The 18,385-nt window shown below is 34.5% G+C and overlaps 1 protein-coding gene across 1 annotated transcript in view; it reads right to left on the minus strand.

Moving 5' to 3' along the window:
• Positions 1-18,385, minus strand: part of RYR2 (ryanodine receptor 2) — a 535,211-nt gene that overhangs the window by 350,515 nt on the left and 166,311 nt on the right. Inside the window, exons 14-16 of the mRNA XM_068548931.1 lie at positions 15,289-15,410; positions 6,181-6,364; positions 3,722-3,857 (exon numbers count right to left, since the gene is read on the minus strand). Coding sequence (XP_068405032.1) covers positions 3,722-3,857; positions 6,181-6,364; positions 15,289-15,410 — 442 coding nt within the window. The remainder of the gene's footprint in view (positions 1-3,721; positions 3,858-6,180; positions 6,365-15,288; positions 15,411-18,385) is intronic.

The raw sequence follows: 18,385 nt of genomic DNA on the forward strand, positions 1-18,385 counted from the left end.
TTTATTCACTATTTTTTTCCTGATCATGAAATCAGTACTCACTACAATAAAAACAGATTATCAAGAGTGGTCAAAGGAACATTTAAGCCACAAAATCTCTCATAGTTCTATTCACCTGAAACAACCATTATTAAAACTACCATGTATATATTGAAAAAGATTCTCTTTACATGCACTGACATATTCTATTTTTTAACTCAACTGGGATGAATATATTAACTTTTCCTTTCATTATCAATTATCTAGCATTACACATTTCTGTTACCTATTTTTTTAATTATAAAAGTAATACATGGGGCTTCCCTGGTGGCGCAGTGGTTGAGAATCTGCCTGCCAATGCAGGGGACACGGGTTCGAGCCCTGGTCTGGGAAGATCCCACATGCCGCGGAGCAACTAGGCCCGTGAGCCACAACTACTGAGCCTGCGCGTCTGGAGCCTGTGCTCCGCAACAAGAGAGGCCGCGATAATGAGAGGCCCGCGCACCGCGATGAGGAGTGGCCCCCACTTGCCGCAACTAGGGAGAGCCCTCGCGCAGAAACGAAGACCCAACACAGACAAAAATAAATTAATTAATTTAAAAAAAAAAAGTAATACATGTAAATAGGTTAAGAATACATGTTCATTAGAACACACAGAAAAATAAAAGATCCCTCCCCCAAGAAGCAGCCACCTAACAGCTTTCTGTGCATCCTTTCAGAAATGTCCAATATATATACAAGAATGTATATGTCTCTACAAACTTTTAATTTTATGCAGTTGGAATCTAACTATGCATACAGTAAGCATCTTGCTTTTTTTCCCCCTTAATCCCATATCCTAGATTGCCATACTAAGAAGACCAGAAACCTAGCCTGTTTCATACAGTTTTCCAAATGGTATACTTATCTCAATTTTCAATAACACAGTTTTACACTCTATAGGTATACTATTACTTATGTAACCAATCCCCTGTTGATAGAAAAATTGTTTTCAATTTTATGCTACTTATAAACAATTTTTCAGTGGACATCCTTTCCACAGTTGCACAAATATATCTCTAGAATACACTTCTTAAAGTAGAAATTCTGAGAGTAAAAGGATATATACATTTAAAGTTTTACGTGTATTGTAGACCGAGGTTTGTTTGGTTTTTTAAAATTTCATCAATTTGTACTCCCACCAAGAAGATACTACCCAACATTTTCACCAATGATGGATTTTACCATTTTTTTGGTCTGTGCCAATCTAATAAGTGAAATATGATCTCTACTTATTACTTTAATTTCCATTTCTTTATTTGCCATGTTGAGAATCTTTTACTATTTTACTCATTGTTCTGTGAACTACCCGTTGCCATCTGTTGTCTGTTTTTCTATTAGACGATATTCACTTTTCTTATACATTTATGAAAACTCTGTATATTACAGAAACTAGGCCTTTGTCTTTCATATAGATTGAATATTTTACAAAATTCCCATCTGTTTTTTATTTTGTAATGATATTATTTATCCTAAAAGTTTTAATTTTCATGTAGTCCAATTTATCAGTCTTTTACTAATCACTTACTAACATGATTTAACAGTAATGTGTACTGAGATGGTTGAGGCACTAACTGTACAGCACTGTGGCTGGCTTTGCTATTTACAAAGCCTGTCTCTCTTACTCAACCATAAGCTTGATGAGAGCAGGGACTATATCCTGCTAACAACTGCACCTCATTGCCCAGATTACGGCATATCCCCTAGCAGACACTCAATCTATGATGAATGGATGAAGCTTCTATTAAAACCCAGGTCCACTGGACTCCAAGCGGTCTCTGTTACCAAGGATGCCCCTTCAGGAGACTATACAAGCAATTAAGAGGAAAGATATTTGAGAACACAGATAAAAGAGAAAAGGAAGCTTTTCTGAAGATATATATATACGTATGTATATATATATATATATATATATATATATATATATATATCTCAAGTGGTTTGCCTCATATATAATACATATATACACACACACATACATACTTGCACACACACACACACACATACACGGGGGTAGGGGATTAGCAAAAACCCTCTGAGGAATAGCAGTGTGAAACTATAAAAGTTAAAGTTAAGAGTGTGTGTGTGTGTGTGTGTGTGTGTGTACACGTGGAAAGTACATTCAGAATTTATGTCTCTCATTGCATGAAAAAATTAGTTTAAAAGCCACAAAGCATGCTTTGCCTGAAATCACTGTGTGCTCTCTTAGTGACACATATGGTTATTATGCTATCTTCCATTATGATGTGCGTTCTAGGGGGTCCTAATTATGTCAATTTTAAGTAATAGCTCCCTTAAATCCTTCCTTAATCAAATGGGATGTAAAGAATTAAGGAAATAAATGCATATACTTAAGAAATATATGCTGTATATATACATACATACTTAATATAGAATATATATTTTAAATAGAAATATATATTTCTTGTATATCAAGTCTCTGATATAAAATAATTCTAGACAGTCTGGAGGGATAGTACTGGATTGGAGGTAAGGACAGGCAGGACATAATGCCAAGTGACTAGAGATAAATTGGCTGAAGTCACAGGTGAAAAGGAAGGGACAGACCAGCCATGGGGCTTGAGTATTCCAAAGACTAGAACAAGAAGTTATACACCAAGTATCAGAGAGTCAATGAAAGTGCATGAGGAAGCGTGTGAGGGCTTCCCAGAGCCTAAAATGAAGATTGGTGGAGAAAAGAAGTGGAAGCACAGAGATTAACCAGAAATCTCACAATAGCCAGCTAGCAACACGGTCTCAGGTGTTTACATCTCAAACACCTGCTGAGCACCGTCTATGCACCAGAGATGCAGGCTACCAATGTATGAAGTGTGTGATGCTGGGTTCAAAGAATGGGTGAAGTAACAGAATGCAGCATTTCAGCCCGGAGGCAACTATGAAAAAAACTTTGTTCCTCCATTTTCTGATGAGGAAACCAAGAGGAGGGTGTATCTGCAATAATCATGATGCTACGGCCTTCTATCAGCTAATCCAGAACTTCCCTTGCCATATCCAACAGTTCCAACTGAAGTTCCTTTTCTAAGACATATTTAAAAGGCAGGAACAACAAGAACAAAAACAGAAGTGGAAGAAACAAGCATGACTATGTTAACGAGGGAGAAGATGACGACGCAAGTATCCAAAAGAAGTGGGCATACATGATAAGAAGAACAATAACATGCTAATGTTAAGCTTCTGACATACATCATCACAATGAAGCCATCCAACAACCTTATGAATGTCTGCAAAGCGCAAACAGGAATGCATCATAAACCACTGCAATTTTTGCTGAGCATATGCCAAGTTACCTAGAAGTTGCAGATACAGATCTCCACAAGCTTAGAGAAGGAGACTGGAGGAGATCCCTGACAAGATGGGGTTGTGAGGAGTAAGATGGGCTCTTGTATGACTAACTTCAGAATCAAAAAGGGAACATTTAATGCACATCCCTACAGAGGTCCCTCACCTACAAGACTACACCCTAGACGACTCGCCCCCTTTAACCAAAGGCAAAACTACTGCTCTGGCCTCCTGTCCCGCGCAGAGATGGATTTAAATACTAAACATCATTGACTTTAGTGCAACTAAAGGAAAACTTGAAAGCCTCAAGTAAGAAGCATGTTATAAAGCTGCTGTAACCGTTACACGATCATGTTAAATAGACATAAGTCGGGTGCCTTGAAAGCCCAATCATACTTCTTACCCAGCAACTCATACAGAGAATTCAGAATCGATTTCCAAGATTCCCCTGCTTCTCTCCCAGCGACATCCGCAAAGTGTGCAGCGCTGCTGTACACGTGCAGCCTGTCTATACACTCGAGTACAAGGTTGATCATTCCCTGGAAGGGTAGAAAAATCCCCATCAGAAACTGCGATTCGGCTCACGGGCAAAAAAAAATGCTCAGTCGGTTTTTTTTTTTAAAAAGCCTGGTGTAAAGTAAGTCCGTTCATCATAAAGAACACTGACCTCATTTACTCAAAGGACAGGAAGAAACACGCTTGCATGTGAAATAAAATGTTCCTGAAATGATTTGAGTGGTTTTTAAATCCTGAGTGCTGTTCTCAAATAGAAGCAGAACAATATAAAAATACGTACTTCATACTTACATTTGCAAGGCTTAATGGTAGAACGATGAATCCGTCATAACAGTATTCTACCGTAAGTGAAAGGGTTCAGTGTGTGCCACCCCAAAATATGCCACTTTGGCATACAGATTATTTTGGGCTGAAGGCAAGTGAGAAAAAGCGGACATGGAAAATTCCCTACCCTTCTCTGTTCCACCAGGAAGGGCAGGTGGATGCTTGAGACAATGTTTGATCTACACATCAAACCAGCCCTTAACTGCCCACTAGTTTCTCCCATATATTTCCTTCCCACAATTTGTTGACCCTCCAAGCTCAAAATTCCTTTCGTCTTATCACTTCCCTACAAATTTATTATTCTTTGTGTTAAGATGCTATGTAAACCTGAGTTCTAACCACTCCTTGGAGTTACCCATCACTGAGTACTCCATGTATACACATGGTGCACACATTAATAATCTATTCGTTGTTCTCTTGTACATCTGTCTTTTGTCGGTCTAAACTGCAGGGCCCCAACCAATGAACCTGAGTAGAGGAAAATGATTTTTTCCCCTACCCTGCATAAGCATAAGAGCAGATCCTTACTTTTAGGGAGGATACCATCATCATCATCATCATCATTCCTTTTTAATAGTAAACTGAAGATACACTAAATTAATAAAGAAAAGCTCATGAAAACATATCTTTAAGGCAAATCAAAAATTCATTACAGAACTTTGTAAGAAGTTGTCTACTTTTCAAATTATGCTTTTACTATTATTTCTAGATCAAGGTTGTCAAAACGAGGCAAAGCCCATAAAAGGAAGAGCTATAAAGAGTTGACAAATTAAACTAACTTGCTTCACACAAAGAATGTAAGAGGCATTATGACCCTAAGAATATTTCTAGGTTCCCATTCAGATTGTCTTATATGAGAAATTGAAAAAAACACTAATCCAAGTCAATATTTTAAATTTTCACAGCCCAATATTTCATTTTATTTTTCTAGATATTAAATAAGTGTAGTATACCTAACAGTTTGGCACGTACAAAAAGAAATGATCCCAATAAACTATTCCATGTTGCTATTATAGGTTTATGCTGACATTTCCTGTGCTTTCATGCCATTATGAGCTCTAGATAGGTCATTTCTTTTGTACACAGTGAAAAAAATCCTCAAAAATTAATGTACGTTTCAACGGCTTTTGATGGAAAATTAGGAAACAGTTTTAAAACTAGAAGAACATAGATTTAGGAACTATGGGAACTCAACCATGTCCACTAACCATTTTTCTTAAATACTTTTTACAAAGATACTTTCACTCAGAAAAATGCATTAATCCATATACAGGGAGCACTGATAAGAATGGGAACACTTGCTGATCTGGCCTGATTTGCCAGCTCAACTCTGACATCCTCCCACTGAAATTCTTGAATACGTGGTACTATTTTGGACACCAGCATCAGGACCATTAGATGTACCACTTGGTCCTTCTGTTATTCTGCCTATAAAATATGCACTTGAGCTCTTTTTAGCAGGGGAACTTTCAGAAAATAAAATCACAGAATCTTAAGATATGCAAAAAGAAAAAATGGGGGTGCTCTATCCAAGCAGGGAGTCTGCAGCCTGCCTCCCAGGTGGCCCTCTCCCAGGCAACTTCCACCCCAACACAAGGCTCCAGTGGATCCTGAAGCATTGCCAAGGAGCCCCAAGGAACCTGCTGAACACTTCGAAAACCTTGTGCTTTCCAAAGCCTGTATCCATTTAGACGCTTTGAGAGTCTGTTTTTATATAACGAGCATAAAGCAAACTACTGTGCAACAATGATCAGAGTGAAAGCTGAGCAGACAGTAAAATAAAATGTCTTTTGCCAGAGAAGCGAAGAGTGTCATCTTTTAAAATTAATACTTACTGAGAGAGAAATAAAAACCGTTGCAGGATTCCCCCAAGGCCTGGTTCCCTTGTTCCCTTGTACAGTAGTACACCTGCTCATGTATATCTCAAAATGCAGATGTCAAATAGCTAGAGAATTTTCCCCACCAAGAAGTTGTTTCCCCAAGACAATGACAGAAAAGAAACGATCATTGGTAGAAACTCACCTCTTCCTGGAAGAGATTTTGCCGATTTTTTAGAGCTCGTAATCTGTTCTGCTTATCTTCATGCTCTAAGTGCTCATCTGGTGGGTGGAAGTAGCCAATCAGGTCCTGCAGACTTAGACTTACAGACTCTATAGGTAAGTCTACAGTGGAAGCCTTCGCTTTTTTGCTGAGAGCATCAAGGCCCCTAAAATAAATAACAAATGTTTCTCCACATCAGTGATTCATAATTTTATTTTATTATTTTTTAGTCTATAGATGATTGAAAGCTTTACTCTCTCTCCCTATATGCCTGTAAAAGGAACACATAAGAAAGGCCCTAATTTTCCTCAAACAAAAACAATGAATATATTCAAATGAGAAATGTTATAGTCCGTCAAATATATACAATGCTATATTTAAAACACCAGTATCAAGAGAAACTCATCTAGAAGAAAATCTAAAGGATCTGGAGAACCAATGCCTACAAAACCAATGTTCTAAATATTTTTAAACCAACTGATTTTCATTTTAAAACACTATATACTTCACCATTTGAGATGCAATTTCCCAGGCTCATAATTCTGACATTTACTTGTTCTGTTTTGTTTTGTTTTTGGCATAAACACCGTTAACTGCTATGCTATCACTGACCCTCACTGCCATCCTGCCTAATTCCTGCCAATTTAAAGATATATCCCAATGATAATAATTTAGAAAATTCACTTATTAATCAGAAAACAATATATTAACATGCTTTTCTATTGTCTGAAAGAGATGTATTTAAGAATGAGATTAAGAAACAGCACCAAGTTGCATTTTCCAGCCTTTGAAGAAAAGCATATGACTGGCATGTAAATGTGTTAATTTGTTGGTCTTCTGAGACTCTGAATTTTAAAACTCATAGCTTTGTATGTATCTGGAAAGAAACACTTTAAAGCATAATGTTTGTAAATCAAAATTATTCCAAAATAAAAAGATCAGTAAAAAAATACCCAACAGATACCATAAAAGAATGGGAAAATGCCTATACTATAGTTGATATAGTAACATTCATATTAGTCATGACAAAATTTGATGCATAAAATATTATACTGCCTTTTCTGCCCTCTGCATCGGCAAAATTATATGGCAATATTTTATTCCAAGGAAATATTTCTTTCTAGTTATCTGACTGTATTACAATTTATATTTTAAAAAACAATAAAAACCTTATAAATGAAAAATTAGCTTATCTTTGAACTTTATGATGCTATTATTTAAAATATATCATCATTTACATAAATATTACTAATAATTTTGGAATATTATACTTCAGCTTTATAAACAGTTCAAATAGTAAAACTGTGTGACTATCTTAAAGTTTCTACCTGTAATTCCAAATCAAGTATATCAATGAAATTCATCTATTACCTTGTCTTGTCATCTCTGCAAGGCCTTCTATGCCCAAAAAGCAACAGAAATGACTTGTCAGAAGAAAATTATTTCTCCCTTTTTAAAATGAATACTCATATGCAATGTAACATTGCTGTTCTAAACATTTTAACCCATTAATTCTAGTTGAATGATAAATATAACAAAGTCAAATTCAAATCCCATCATGCAAAAGTAAATAAAATTCAAAAGTAATTCAAATATAATATCTACATTTTTCAAACCTAAAGAGAAATAATAGCAAATGTCAGTTTTTAGGTTATTAGGTTGAATATATCTGCTATCAGAAATGTAACCATTCAATTGCTTTCCAGGAGAAGCCTCTTGTCAGACAAATGCTATCCAAGACTCTTAAAACTGTTAATGATATTGCAGCAATATCTTTTTCAATCCATCTCCCAGCATAATGGAAATTTTAAAAAATAAACAAATGGGACCTAATTAAACCCAAAACCTTTTGCACAGCTAAGGAAATCATAAACAAAATGAAAAGACAACCCACAGACTGGGAAAAAATATTTGTAAATGATATGAGCGACAAGGGATTAGCCTCCAAAATTTACCAACAGCTCATGAGGCTTAATATCGTCAAAACAAACAACCCAATCAAAAAATGGGCAGAAGACCTAAATAGATATTTCTCCAAAGAAGACATACAGATGGCCAAGAGGCATACTGAAAAGATGTTCAATATTGCTAATTATTAGAGAAATGCAAGTCAAAACTACAATGAGATATCACCTCACACCAGCCAAAATAGCTATCATCAAAAAATCCACAAACAATGAATGCTGGAGAGGGTGTGGAGAGAAGGGAACCCTCCTACACTGTTGGTGGGAATGTAAATTGGTACAGCCACTATGGAGAACAGTATGGAGGTTCCTTACAAATGTAAAAGTAGAGCTACCATATGACCCTGCAATCCCATTCCTGGGCATATACCCAGAGAAAAACATGGTCTGAAAGGATACATGCCCCCCAGTGTTCATTGCAGCACTGTTTACAATAGCCAAGACATGGAAGCAACCTAAATGTCCATCGACAGAGGAATGCATAAAGAAGATGTGGTACATATATGCAATGGAATATTACTCAGCCATTAAAAAGAATGAAATAATGCCATTTACAGCAACATGGATAGACCTAGAGATTGTCATACTGAGTGAAATAAGACAGAGAAAGAGAAATATCATATGATATCCCTTATATGCGGAATCCAAAAAGAAATGATACAGATGAACTTATTTACAGAACAGAAACAGATTCACAGACTTAGAGAACGAACTTATGGTTACCAGAGGGGAAGAGACAGGGAGTTTGGGATTGACATGTACACACTGCTATATTTAAAATGGATAACCAACAAGGACCTACTGTATAGCACAGGGAACTCTGCTCAATGTTATGTGGCAGCCTGGATGGGGGGGGGGAGATTGAGGGGGAATGGGTACATGTATATGTATGGCTGAGTCACTTTGCTGTGCACCTGAAACTATCACAACATTGTTAATTGGCTATACTCCAATATAAAATAAAAAGTTAAAAAAAATGTTAATGATTCTAAGTTTTAGGACTATCCAATAAAGAGACATTTTTCATCTTAATTTATCAAGGACAAAAAAAAAATGAAAAAAATATAATTGGGGGAAATCAAAGGTGGTAGAAGCATGCTACGTCACAACGGAAATTAAAGCCATGAATTCCAGGTCTACATTTTATAATTTGAAGATTAAATCATATTACAAACATACATTCCTCCCTTATCCCATTTACTTCAAGAATACATTTATTCACTAATATGTATAAAATGGATAACTAGTAAGAACCTGCTGTATAAAAAATAAATTAAAAAATTAAAAAAATTTTTTTTAAAAAGAATACATTTATTAATATACCTAGAGGAAAAAAAGCTATACCCTTTTTTTTTTTTTTTTAACAGTGCAGAAAAATAGAACCCTTTCCCCTATACATGAAAGCAAATGCAAACACACACACACCCTCACACACACCCCATCACCACCACTACCCTAACCTTGGGGAGAGAGACCAGAAGGGTCACAGAAAATAAACTGCATAAGAAAAATACAAATGAACAAAAACAAAATAGATCTCAACTTCCACTCTAAGAAGTAAAAAAGAAAGGTGTGAGTTTACATTTTTTTAAATGAGTCTCTTAATAGTATATAAATCTACATTAATAAAATGAATACCTAAAAAATTTTACTTTGAAAAATATGTGGATATTGTAAAATATTATAAAGATATTGAGGTTTTAAATACTTTTAGTGCTTTCATGAATGTGACAGAAGGATCAAACTATGTTACTTAAAATAACATACGCTTTACAATGTTCTGTAATTATGTAAAACTTTTCAAAGTTTCTAAGCTATATTAAAGAAGCTATATTAAATTACATTAAGCTATATTAAAGCTATATAAATTCAGGAATTCAAATAGTTCAGTAACATTAACAAGCACATAAGTAAAATCCATATATATAGAAATATATACAAACATGATGAATTAAATAATATAACCAGCGGATGAGTATTCTAGAAAGAAAAGAGAACAAAATAAAGCTAAATTAAAATTTAATTTTTGAAAAACTAATACATAATTAAGGTCAGTTAAGTTTAAAAAAGAGAAACAGACTCATTATCTTCATCCATAGCATCTGTTACATGATCACAGGAAAGAGACACACTTTTAAAAGGAGATGCTGGATAACTAGGAAAAGACGGTAGTTTGATGATGGGCTTGTGATTAGAAATCTGAAGGAGAAAAAAATATCAATATAGAACTAGCAAAGATTAGACTACACTTGCCAGGGGAAACATGGAATTTCATCTCGAAATACGAATTTCATGTGTCAACTACATCTGAGTTGCTTTCAGCCAAGATAAAGTGAAACAACCCTCCTCCCCCTCCAAAAAAAACACAAGACAAAATATTTGGAGAAGAACACATTTCAAGACACTGGACATCAAGAAATAAAGGATAGATATGATAACAACCAAGGTGAGTCCTACAATGGCTCCACTTTGCTTTAGGAGAATTTCTAGGCCATGATACAGGTATGAGAACCCAGGTGAGGCAAAGAAGACTCCCTGAGTTGAGAAGACATTGCTGAGCGTCTGGGAGACCAAGGTTGCTAGAGTTTGCAGGACACAGTACCAGAGAGGAGACCGCTACACAGGAGTGGACTCTAGAGAAGTACAGAGGGTCCCCCTCAAATATTCAGCAGAGGGCTGATCAACACGTACACGTGAGAAAACTACCAGGGCAGGGAACAAAGCCTTCTGAAATAATTAGAGAAAACAGTAACCGATACTCACACGGGATGTGAAATGGTGCCTCTTCCCATCAGTCGGATTGGGAACCCTCATAATTCCTGGGGCATCAGGTTGAGTATACAGATGGTCTTGCCTCAAGAGTGGGGAATAATTAGCCCTAGATTTAACACGGATCTGCTCCCACCCCAAAAATCCTAAAAGCAAATTCCAGAAGAATCAAACGTAACCAAGTAACTTAACTGCCTCCCAGAAAAACTCAAAAATATTGACAGGAAGACAAAAATATCCAGTACCCAACAAATTTACAATGTCTGACAACTAAACAAAAATGACCAGATAGGTAAAGAAGAATAAAATATAATCATCAATAAGAAGAAAAATCAATGAACCAAAAGAAAAAAAAAGTCAGCCTAGAATGTTATACCCAGAAAAAAAATCACTTAAAAAGAAGGTAAATTAGGACATTTTCAGACATACAGTAGCCAAAGTTTCCATCTCCAGGAGACCTGCACCATAAGAAATGTTAAAAGAAGCACTTTGGGAATAAAGATAAACTACCCACAGGAAATGTAAATCCTCAAAAAAATAATAAAGATTAAAACACCTGAAATGGCAACTATATGCACAAAATATTAGGTGCATTTGTTATTATTTAAATCTCTTTGAAATCTAATTGACCTTAAATAAAAATGATAAAAATGTAGTGTGGGGTTTATAACATCTATAAAAGCAAAACGTATGACAAAAACATCACAAAGACTGGGAGAGAGGTATACTGTTGAAATGTTCTTATATTACTCACAAAGGTAAAATGACCTGAAAGTAGGCTGTGATAAGTTAAAGTTGTAGGCTAAACATCTTAAGCAACCACTAAAATAACAAAAAAGGAATTATAACTAATAAGCCAACAAAAAAAGGAGATAAGATGGAACTGCAGAAAATTCTCAACCCAAAAGAAGGTAGAAAAAGAAGGAAAAGGGACAAAGACCAGAAGGGACAAATACTAAACAAATAACAAGATGGCAGGCAAACTTATATATCAATAATCATATGAATATAAATGGACTAAACTTCACAATTAAAAGGCAGTGACTGCCAAATTGGATAAAAAATCAAAACCCAACTACATACTGCCTAAAAGAAATGTACTTTGACTCTAAAGACAACAGTAAGTTAAAACTAAAAGAATTTTTTTTTTAAATATACAATGCTAACACCAAGGAAAACAAGAGAGCGGAAGTGCTATATTAACATCATACAAAGTTGATGTCATAGCAAATATCACTAGGGATTTTAAAAAGGTGATTTCATAATAAAGGGGTCAGTTTATTATATCCTAAATTTTTTGATGAACCTAATAACAGAGCTTCAAAATCCATGAAGAAAAAAATGACAGAACTGCCAAGGAGAAACAGAAAAATCCAATTATAGTCAGATTTCAATACCCTTCTCTCAATAATGAATAGAACATATGGACTGAAAATCAGTAAGGAAGCAGAAGATCTAAACAACACTATCACCCAACTAGATCAAATTGACATTCTTTAGCACTCCACCCAATAAAAGGAGAATGGGCACATGGAACATTTATTTTACAGTGCACACAGAACATTTACCAAGATAGAACATATTCTGGTAGAGCAACTAACAGAAAACATTATGAAAATGTCTGAGAGGACTTGTAATTGAGTTGATTAGTATGACCTTGGCTATGAAGGTAACAGAAGAGGGACCGGTGCTTAGACTGAGTTATAACACTGTTCCTGGTTCAGCGACAGAGTAAGGGCTGTAATTTGTTCAGGCTGCCTCGGAGTAGCCATGCCTGTCTCTCCATGCAACCTACATACATCCTCCTGTGCACCTCCTGTGCATCTCTAGATTACTTATAGGACACAATACAATGTAAATACTATGTAAATAGTGGTAAATACAATGTAAATGCTATGTATATAAACAGTTCCCAGCATGCAGCAAATTCAGGTTTTGCTTTTTGGATCTTCCTGGGCCATAAAACATGTCTCAATAAATTTAAAAGCATTCAGTTTTACAAAGCATATTCTCTGACCACAGTGATATTAAATTAGAAATCAGTAACAGAAAGATCTTTGGAAAACCCCAAATATTTGGAAACTGAACAACCTATTGGTCAAAGAAGCAATTAAAAGGGAAACTGAAACACAGCACGGCAAAGAGTGAGAGATGCCGCTAAGGACAGATATTTTAGCACTAAATGACATAAGAAAGGTCTCAAATCAATGATGTCAGCCTTCATCCTCTGAAACCAAAAAAAGAAGAGTAAATTAAACCCAAGGCAAACAGAAAAAAAGATTAAAGATCAGAATGGGAATCAGATAATCTTTTTAAATGATCATCCCTCCCTCAGTAGTAATGGTGTAGTATTTACATATAACCTACACATACTCTCCTGTATACTTTAAATCATCTCTAGCTAACCTACATAATACAATGTAAATACTATGTAAATAGTTGTCATCATGCTTCAAATTCAAGTTTTGCTTTTTGAAACATTCTGGAATTTCTTTCCTAATATTTTTGATCCATGGTTGGTTGAATACACAGATGCAAAATCCTTGGATACAGAGAGCTAACTATAGTTAAATATAGGTTATATAACTAACCTATTTTACCAAGATAAGCATAATAAGTGAATTTCATTAAAATAACCCAAACAAAAACTGAATTTCAATATGAAGCAGCAAATATATAATTCAGTAAGTACTTTTGCCACAGAATCCAAATTTCCCATGTTTGGTTCTCTATCTAATCAATTCAGCAAGTGTTGGATTCTAAAATTAAGCTTCCAAATCACAGACAATACTTTTTAAAAAAAAATATGATTGGTCTTGAGCAAAGAGCAAATTTGCAAAAGCAAATCACATCCAAGATGAATTATCGTATCTCGATCAACATACAAAGTGCCATTTAAGGCATACCATCACTACATTAAGTCTAAACATGGATATAGTATCTTTCTGACAAAATATGTTTTAAAACAAATAATCAGTTATTTCTCTGGTATTAATTTAGCTCTTGCTTGCCAAATGGAATCTCCATAGTGCCTCTGAAAATACCACACAAGTCACAATGTAATAAAAATTTGTCATTTTGTAGTTGGAGAAGTCAGTACTGATGTATATAATTACATAGAAAACAGACTATTTTAAAGATTTATGATTATTTTCCTCAATCCTTATAGAACTGATTGGGCTATAGTCAAAAAGAACCATGGAAAGAACAAGATGGAAAAAAATCTAAGTTGAACTGATCCTAAAATAAGTTATAATTTCAAAGTCAAAAATTTATGTATTACAAGAAATAAGTACCATAAAAAATGATAAGAATCTGATGCTTACCCCATCTCTAAGCCTGACTCCATCTAAAAAGGGTTAGAGTTTAGATGAGGCAGAGAAGTGAGATAAATACTAAGGATATGATGAAGCTGAACGCTGTGCACATTGTTTGACTTCATGAAAGTATGCACACAAATGCACACACACACAGTGGGATGGTTTATAAAAGAAGCAGAAAATAATTAAGTGAATGTTTACATAATCTTGGGTGGCAAAGGTCTTTCATATGCTGATTTATAGAGTAAACTATGATGAAAAAACACTTTAAAATCTTTTCCAAACCAGTAAGTTGGGAAAATATTTGCAATTTATATACGATTATAGGTAATTAGTATCTCTAACATAACAAAAGCTCATAACAGCCTAACAGAAATATTATCAAATAATAGGGTAAATCACAAAGAAAAAAATAAATGAAGAAAATTGGTCAACACCCATTTTTCACAAGTCTCACATAAATGCAAATTTTTAAAATAATTATAAGTAAATATGTACCTACTATAAATATATACATATACACATATATATCACTTTTTCCCATCAAATTGGTAAGCTTAAAGAGATACATAATATCCATCACCAACCAGAGTATATATTGGTATAATGTTCCCAGAAAACACATTGGACACAAGTTTGGTTTAGTTTTGTAGATATGCAATTGTTTCCATTATTAGGGTGGGAAAGGTTGCTTATTGCAAGAATCGTTCTTTTGAGTTCAAAACTCACAACGTATGTAGGCTGTACTACCTCCAGTGTGAAAGGGCTAGCACAGGGATATGTTATAGAATAATTCTGACATACAGCTATCAATTATAAGTTACACATACAAGTTTTAAAACCACAGTCTTTTTTTAAAAATTCATTTCAAAGAAAGACATAAAATCATCTAACTAGCATTTTCTAATGGGTTCTGCAGAACTGCCAAATTGTATGAGATTTACCACCATAGTATATTTTAGAATTGTTTACTTGTAAGTCTGATAAGATAATTAAAATAAAATATTAAACAACCACCACAACAAAGGACAATGTACCTAATAAACCTATTGAAAAGGAAGACTGTGCTCCGGATGACACGTGCTGTCCGTGATTCTTCATGCTGAGATCTGGATAAACTTAGGCCATCATCCATGTGACCTTCATGATGCATAATAGCCTGCACGAAAGCAGAAATAACGCCATGACTCCCAATATCTCTTTTTCAAATGGGTGTTAAGAAGTAGGCAACTCAAAAAGGTGAGCCATGACAGTAAACAGAGTCAAAACACAGCTGAAGGGAACTGTAAGCTGTCAGGTTCAGGTTAAATAACATGCACAGGTCCCTTTACAAATTAGTCATTCAATATATTTATTCAGCTATTGTTTTAAAGATGACTCAGTTGTTGTTTTAAAGAACCAATCAATAAATATATTGATTTGAAAACCAGTCACTAGAATGTTTTCACATATCTATGTTCAATGATTCATCCACAGTCTAAGCAACTCTGAACAAAGAAGCAAAGGAAAACATTACATAGGATACCAGTTATTCAGTAGTTCTGAACATAGCTGGGTTCATTAATAAGTACTGAGCAATGCTTCTAAGGCACATCAGTTCTTTAAAAAAAATGTGTTTTTATTTTATTAGTTCTTTTGTTAGCTTTATGTTTTTGAACATTCTATGAAAGAACAACATGAAGAGATAAGTGCAAAATATTAAGTGAACAGTTGAATGAATTTCACAAAGTGAACAAACCACGTAACCAACACCCAGATCAAGAAAGAGAACAATATGGCACCTTAAAACCTGCCCTGGAGTTCCCTTCCTGCCCCATCCACCACAATGTTCCCCATCTTCACGACTTTCAACAGCAAAGGTCACTTGTGTGCTATATGTAAAGGGAACCATTTGTGTCTAACCTCCTTCACTCAACACTAACAGCAAGATGTTTCTAGACCATTTAATCAGGTATACTGAACTAAAATTAGCAACCAGAACTAAAATCATAGACTATCTAGAAAGCAATGTAAAGAGGAACTCCTAATACCAAAATCAATGAGACAGATACATCTGTATTCAAAGTCAATTTTGTAGCCTTAAATGCCTTCATTGACAAAGAAACAAATGACTAAAGTGAAGGAACGTATTACTCACTTTAACACTCTAAACAAGGAAAACAAATTAAATAGAAAAGGGGAATTAATGAAGATAAAAAGAGAATTTAATGAACTAGAAATCAAATAAAATACAAGAAAAGGTTGAATAAACCCGAAATGTTTATTTTTTGAGAAGATAAATAGTTAAACCTCTCACAAACCAGGCTAAGGATAAAATGGAAAGAAAGAAAAAAACACAGAGAAAAGAATATAAGATACAAAAGACATTAAAATTATAAAATGATAATAAGACAATGCTATATGGAACTTAATGGCCAAAAAAAATTTTTTTTTAATTTAAGAACATAACTGACTACTCCAGAGGAAAAGGATGGCTTCCCAGCAAGTTAAAAATCATCAAAAGGAATCTGCCCAACAAAGTAGAAAATTTGAGGATACCAATTTATTAAACAGAGATTGGAAAGGAAATTTAAGATCCAATTTTTAAAAGATTATAGGACTAGACAGTTTTACAAGTGAGCTCTAATGAACCTTCAAAGAAATGATACTCTTAATGGTAGACTAGTCAGTGAACTACGACCGCTGCCTATTTTTATATAGCCTGTGAGCTATGAATGGTCTACAATTTTAATGGCTGAAAAAAGACCAAGAAAAGAATATTTCATGAAACCTGAAAATTGTATGAAATTCAAATTTCAGTACCCATAAACAAAGAAAAATTCATATATAACTTTCATATATAAAATGAATATATATGCTAATTCTAGACAAATTCTAAATAAACATAAATAGAATCTAATAAGATTTCAAAAGAATAATAAACTAGGCCAAACTGGGTTTAGTCTATGAATGTAAGGATTCTTCAATATCATGATGTCTATTAACCTATTTATCAACAAAGTAAAAGACACTAAAACATGATTTTTTTCTCTCTTCAAATGATAAAATTTAGCAATCATTGCTAATTTTTTTAAAAGTCAGATAAAATAGAAATAGCAGGATATTATTTAAATATATAAACTATTTCAACTGTCCACAGGATGCAAGAAGGCATAACTTCTGTGAAAGAGGAGTGAAAATTTGCAATAAGAAGTCATACTGGGATGAACAACCAGAATAGACGAAAAGACAGCACGCTGAGATAAAAAGTGACCTGGGTGAGGTAAGGAAAAAGACAAGAAAACTAAAATTTCAAAGGCATGGAAAGACATTAAGGAACAGAACTGCATCAAAGAAAACAAAGTGAGTGATTTGGGGGACACATTTGAGAAGCAAAATGCAGAGACTGGGTAAGAAGGACAGGAATGCCAAAGGGGAAGACGGCTGACCTAGAGGAGAGAAACTAGCTGTGCTCCTGAGAAAGAAATTACAACTGTAAGAAAAGGAGGCCAAAGATACGCTGCACAATTCTCCTCTCAGTTTTAAAAGACCTACGTGTGCTGATTAAAAATCCTTCGTGACACAGACATAGAGAACAGACCTGTGGTCGCTGAGGAGGGGCGGGAGAGGATTGGGAGTCCGGGGTTAGCAGATGTAAACTATTATATAGAGAATGGATAAACAACAAGGTCCTACTGTATAGCACAGGGAACTATATTCAATATCCTGTGATAAACCTTAATGAAAAATTTATGTATATGTATAACTGAATCACTTTGCTGTACACCAGAAACTAACACAAAATTGTAAATCAACTATACTTCTGTAAAATAAATTTTAGAAAATCCTTGGTGACAGATGCATTTCATAATTCAGAGTTTTCAGGGGTTTTTTTTATAATGTAATACAATGTATAAACTGTATATGTGGAACACCCGGTATGGTAGGTGCATCACTGCATAATCAATAAATTTATATTTCTGCAGCAAAACATGAATATCTACACTAAGTGGGATACATAAAACCCATGAAAAGTGATTCAGACATTTTTTTAGCTAACCAAGATTTTATTCATATGAAACAACAACAGAAAGTCAGTTTCAAATGTGTAAAGATTTGGCGAATATACAGCCAACATGCTTTTCTCGAAAAATA

The sequence above is a fragment of the Eschrichtius robustus genome, chromosome 7 (genome assembly GCF_028021215.1).
Source record: "Eschrichtius robustus isolate mEscRob2 chromosome 7, mEscRob2.pri, whole genome shotgun sequence".
Taxonomy (NCBI): Eukaryota; Metazoa; Chordata; class Mammalia; order Artiodactyla; family Eschrichtiidae; genus Eschrichtius; species Eschrichtius robustus.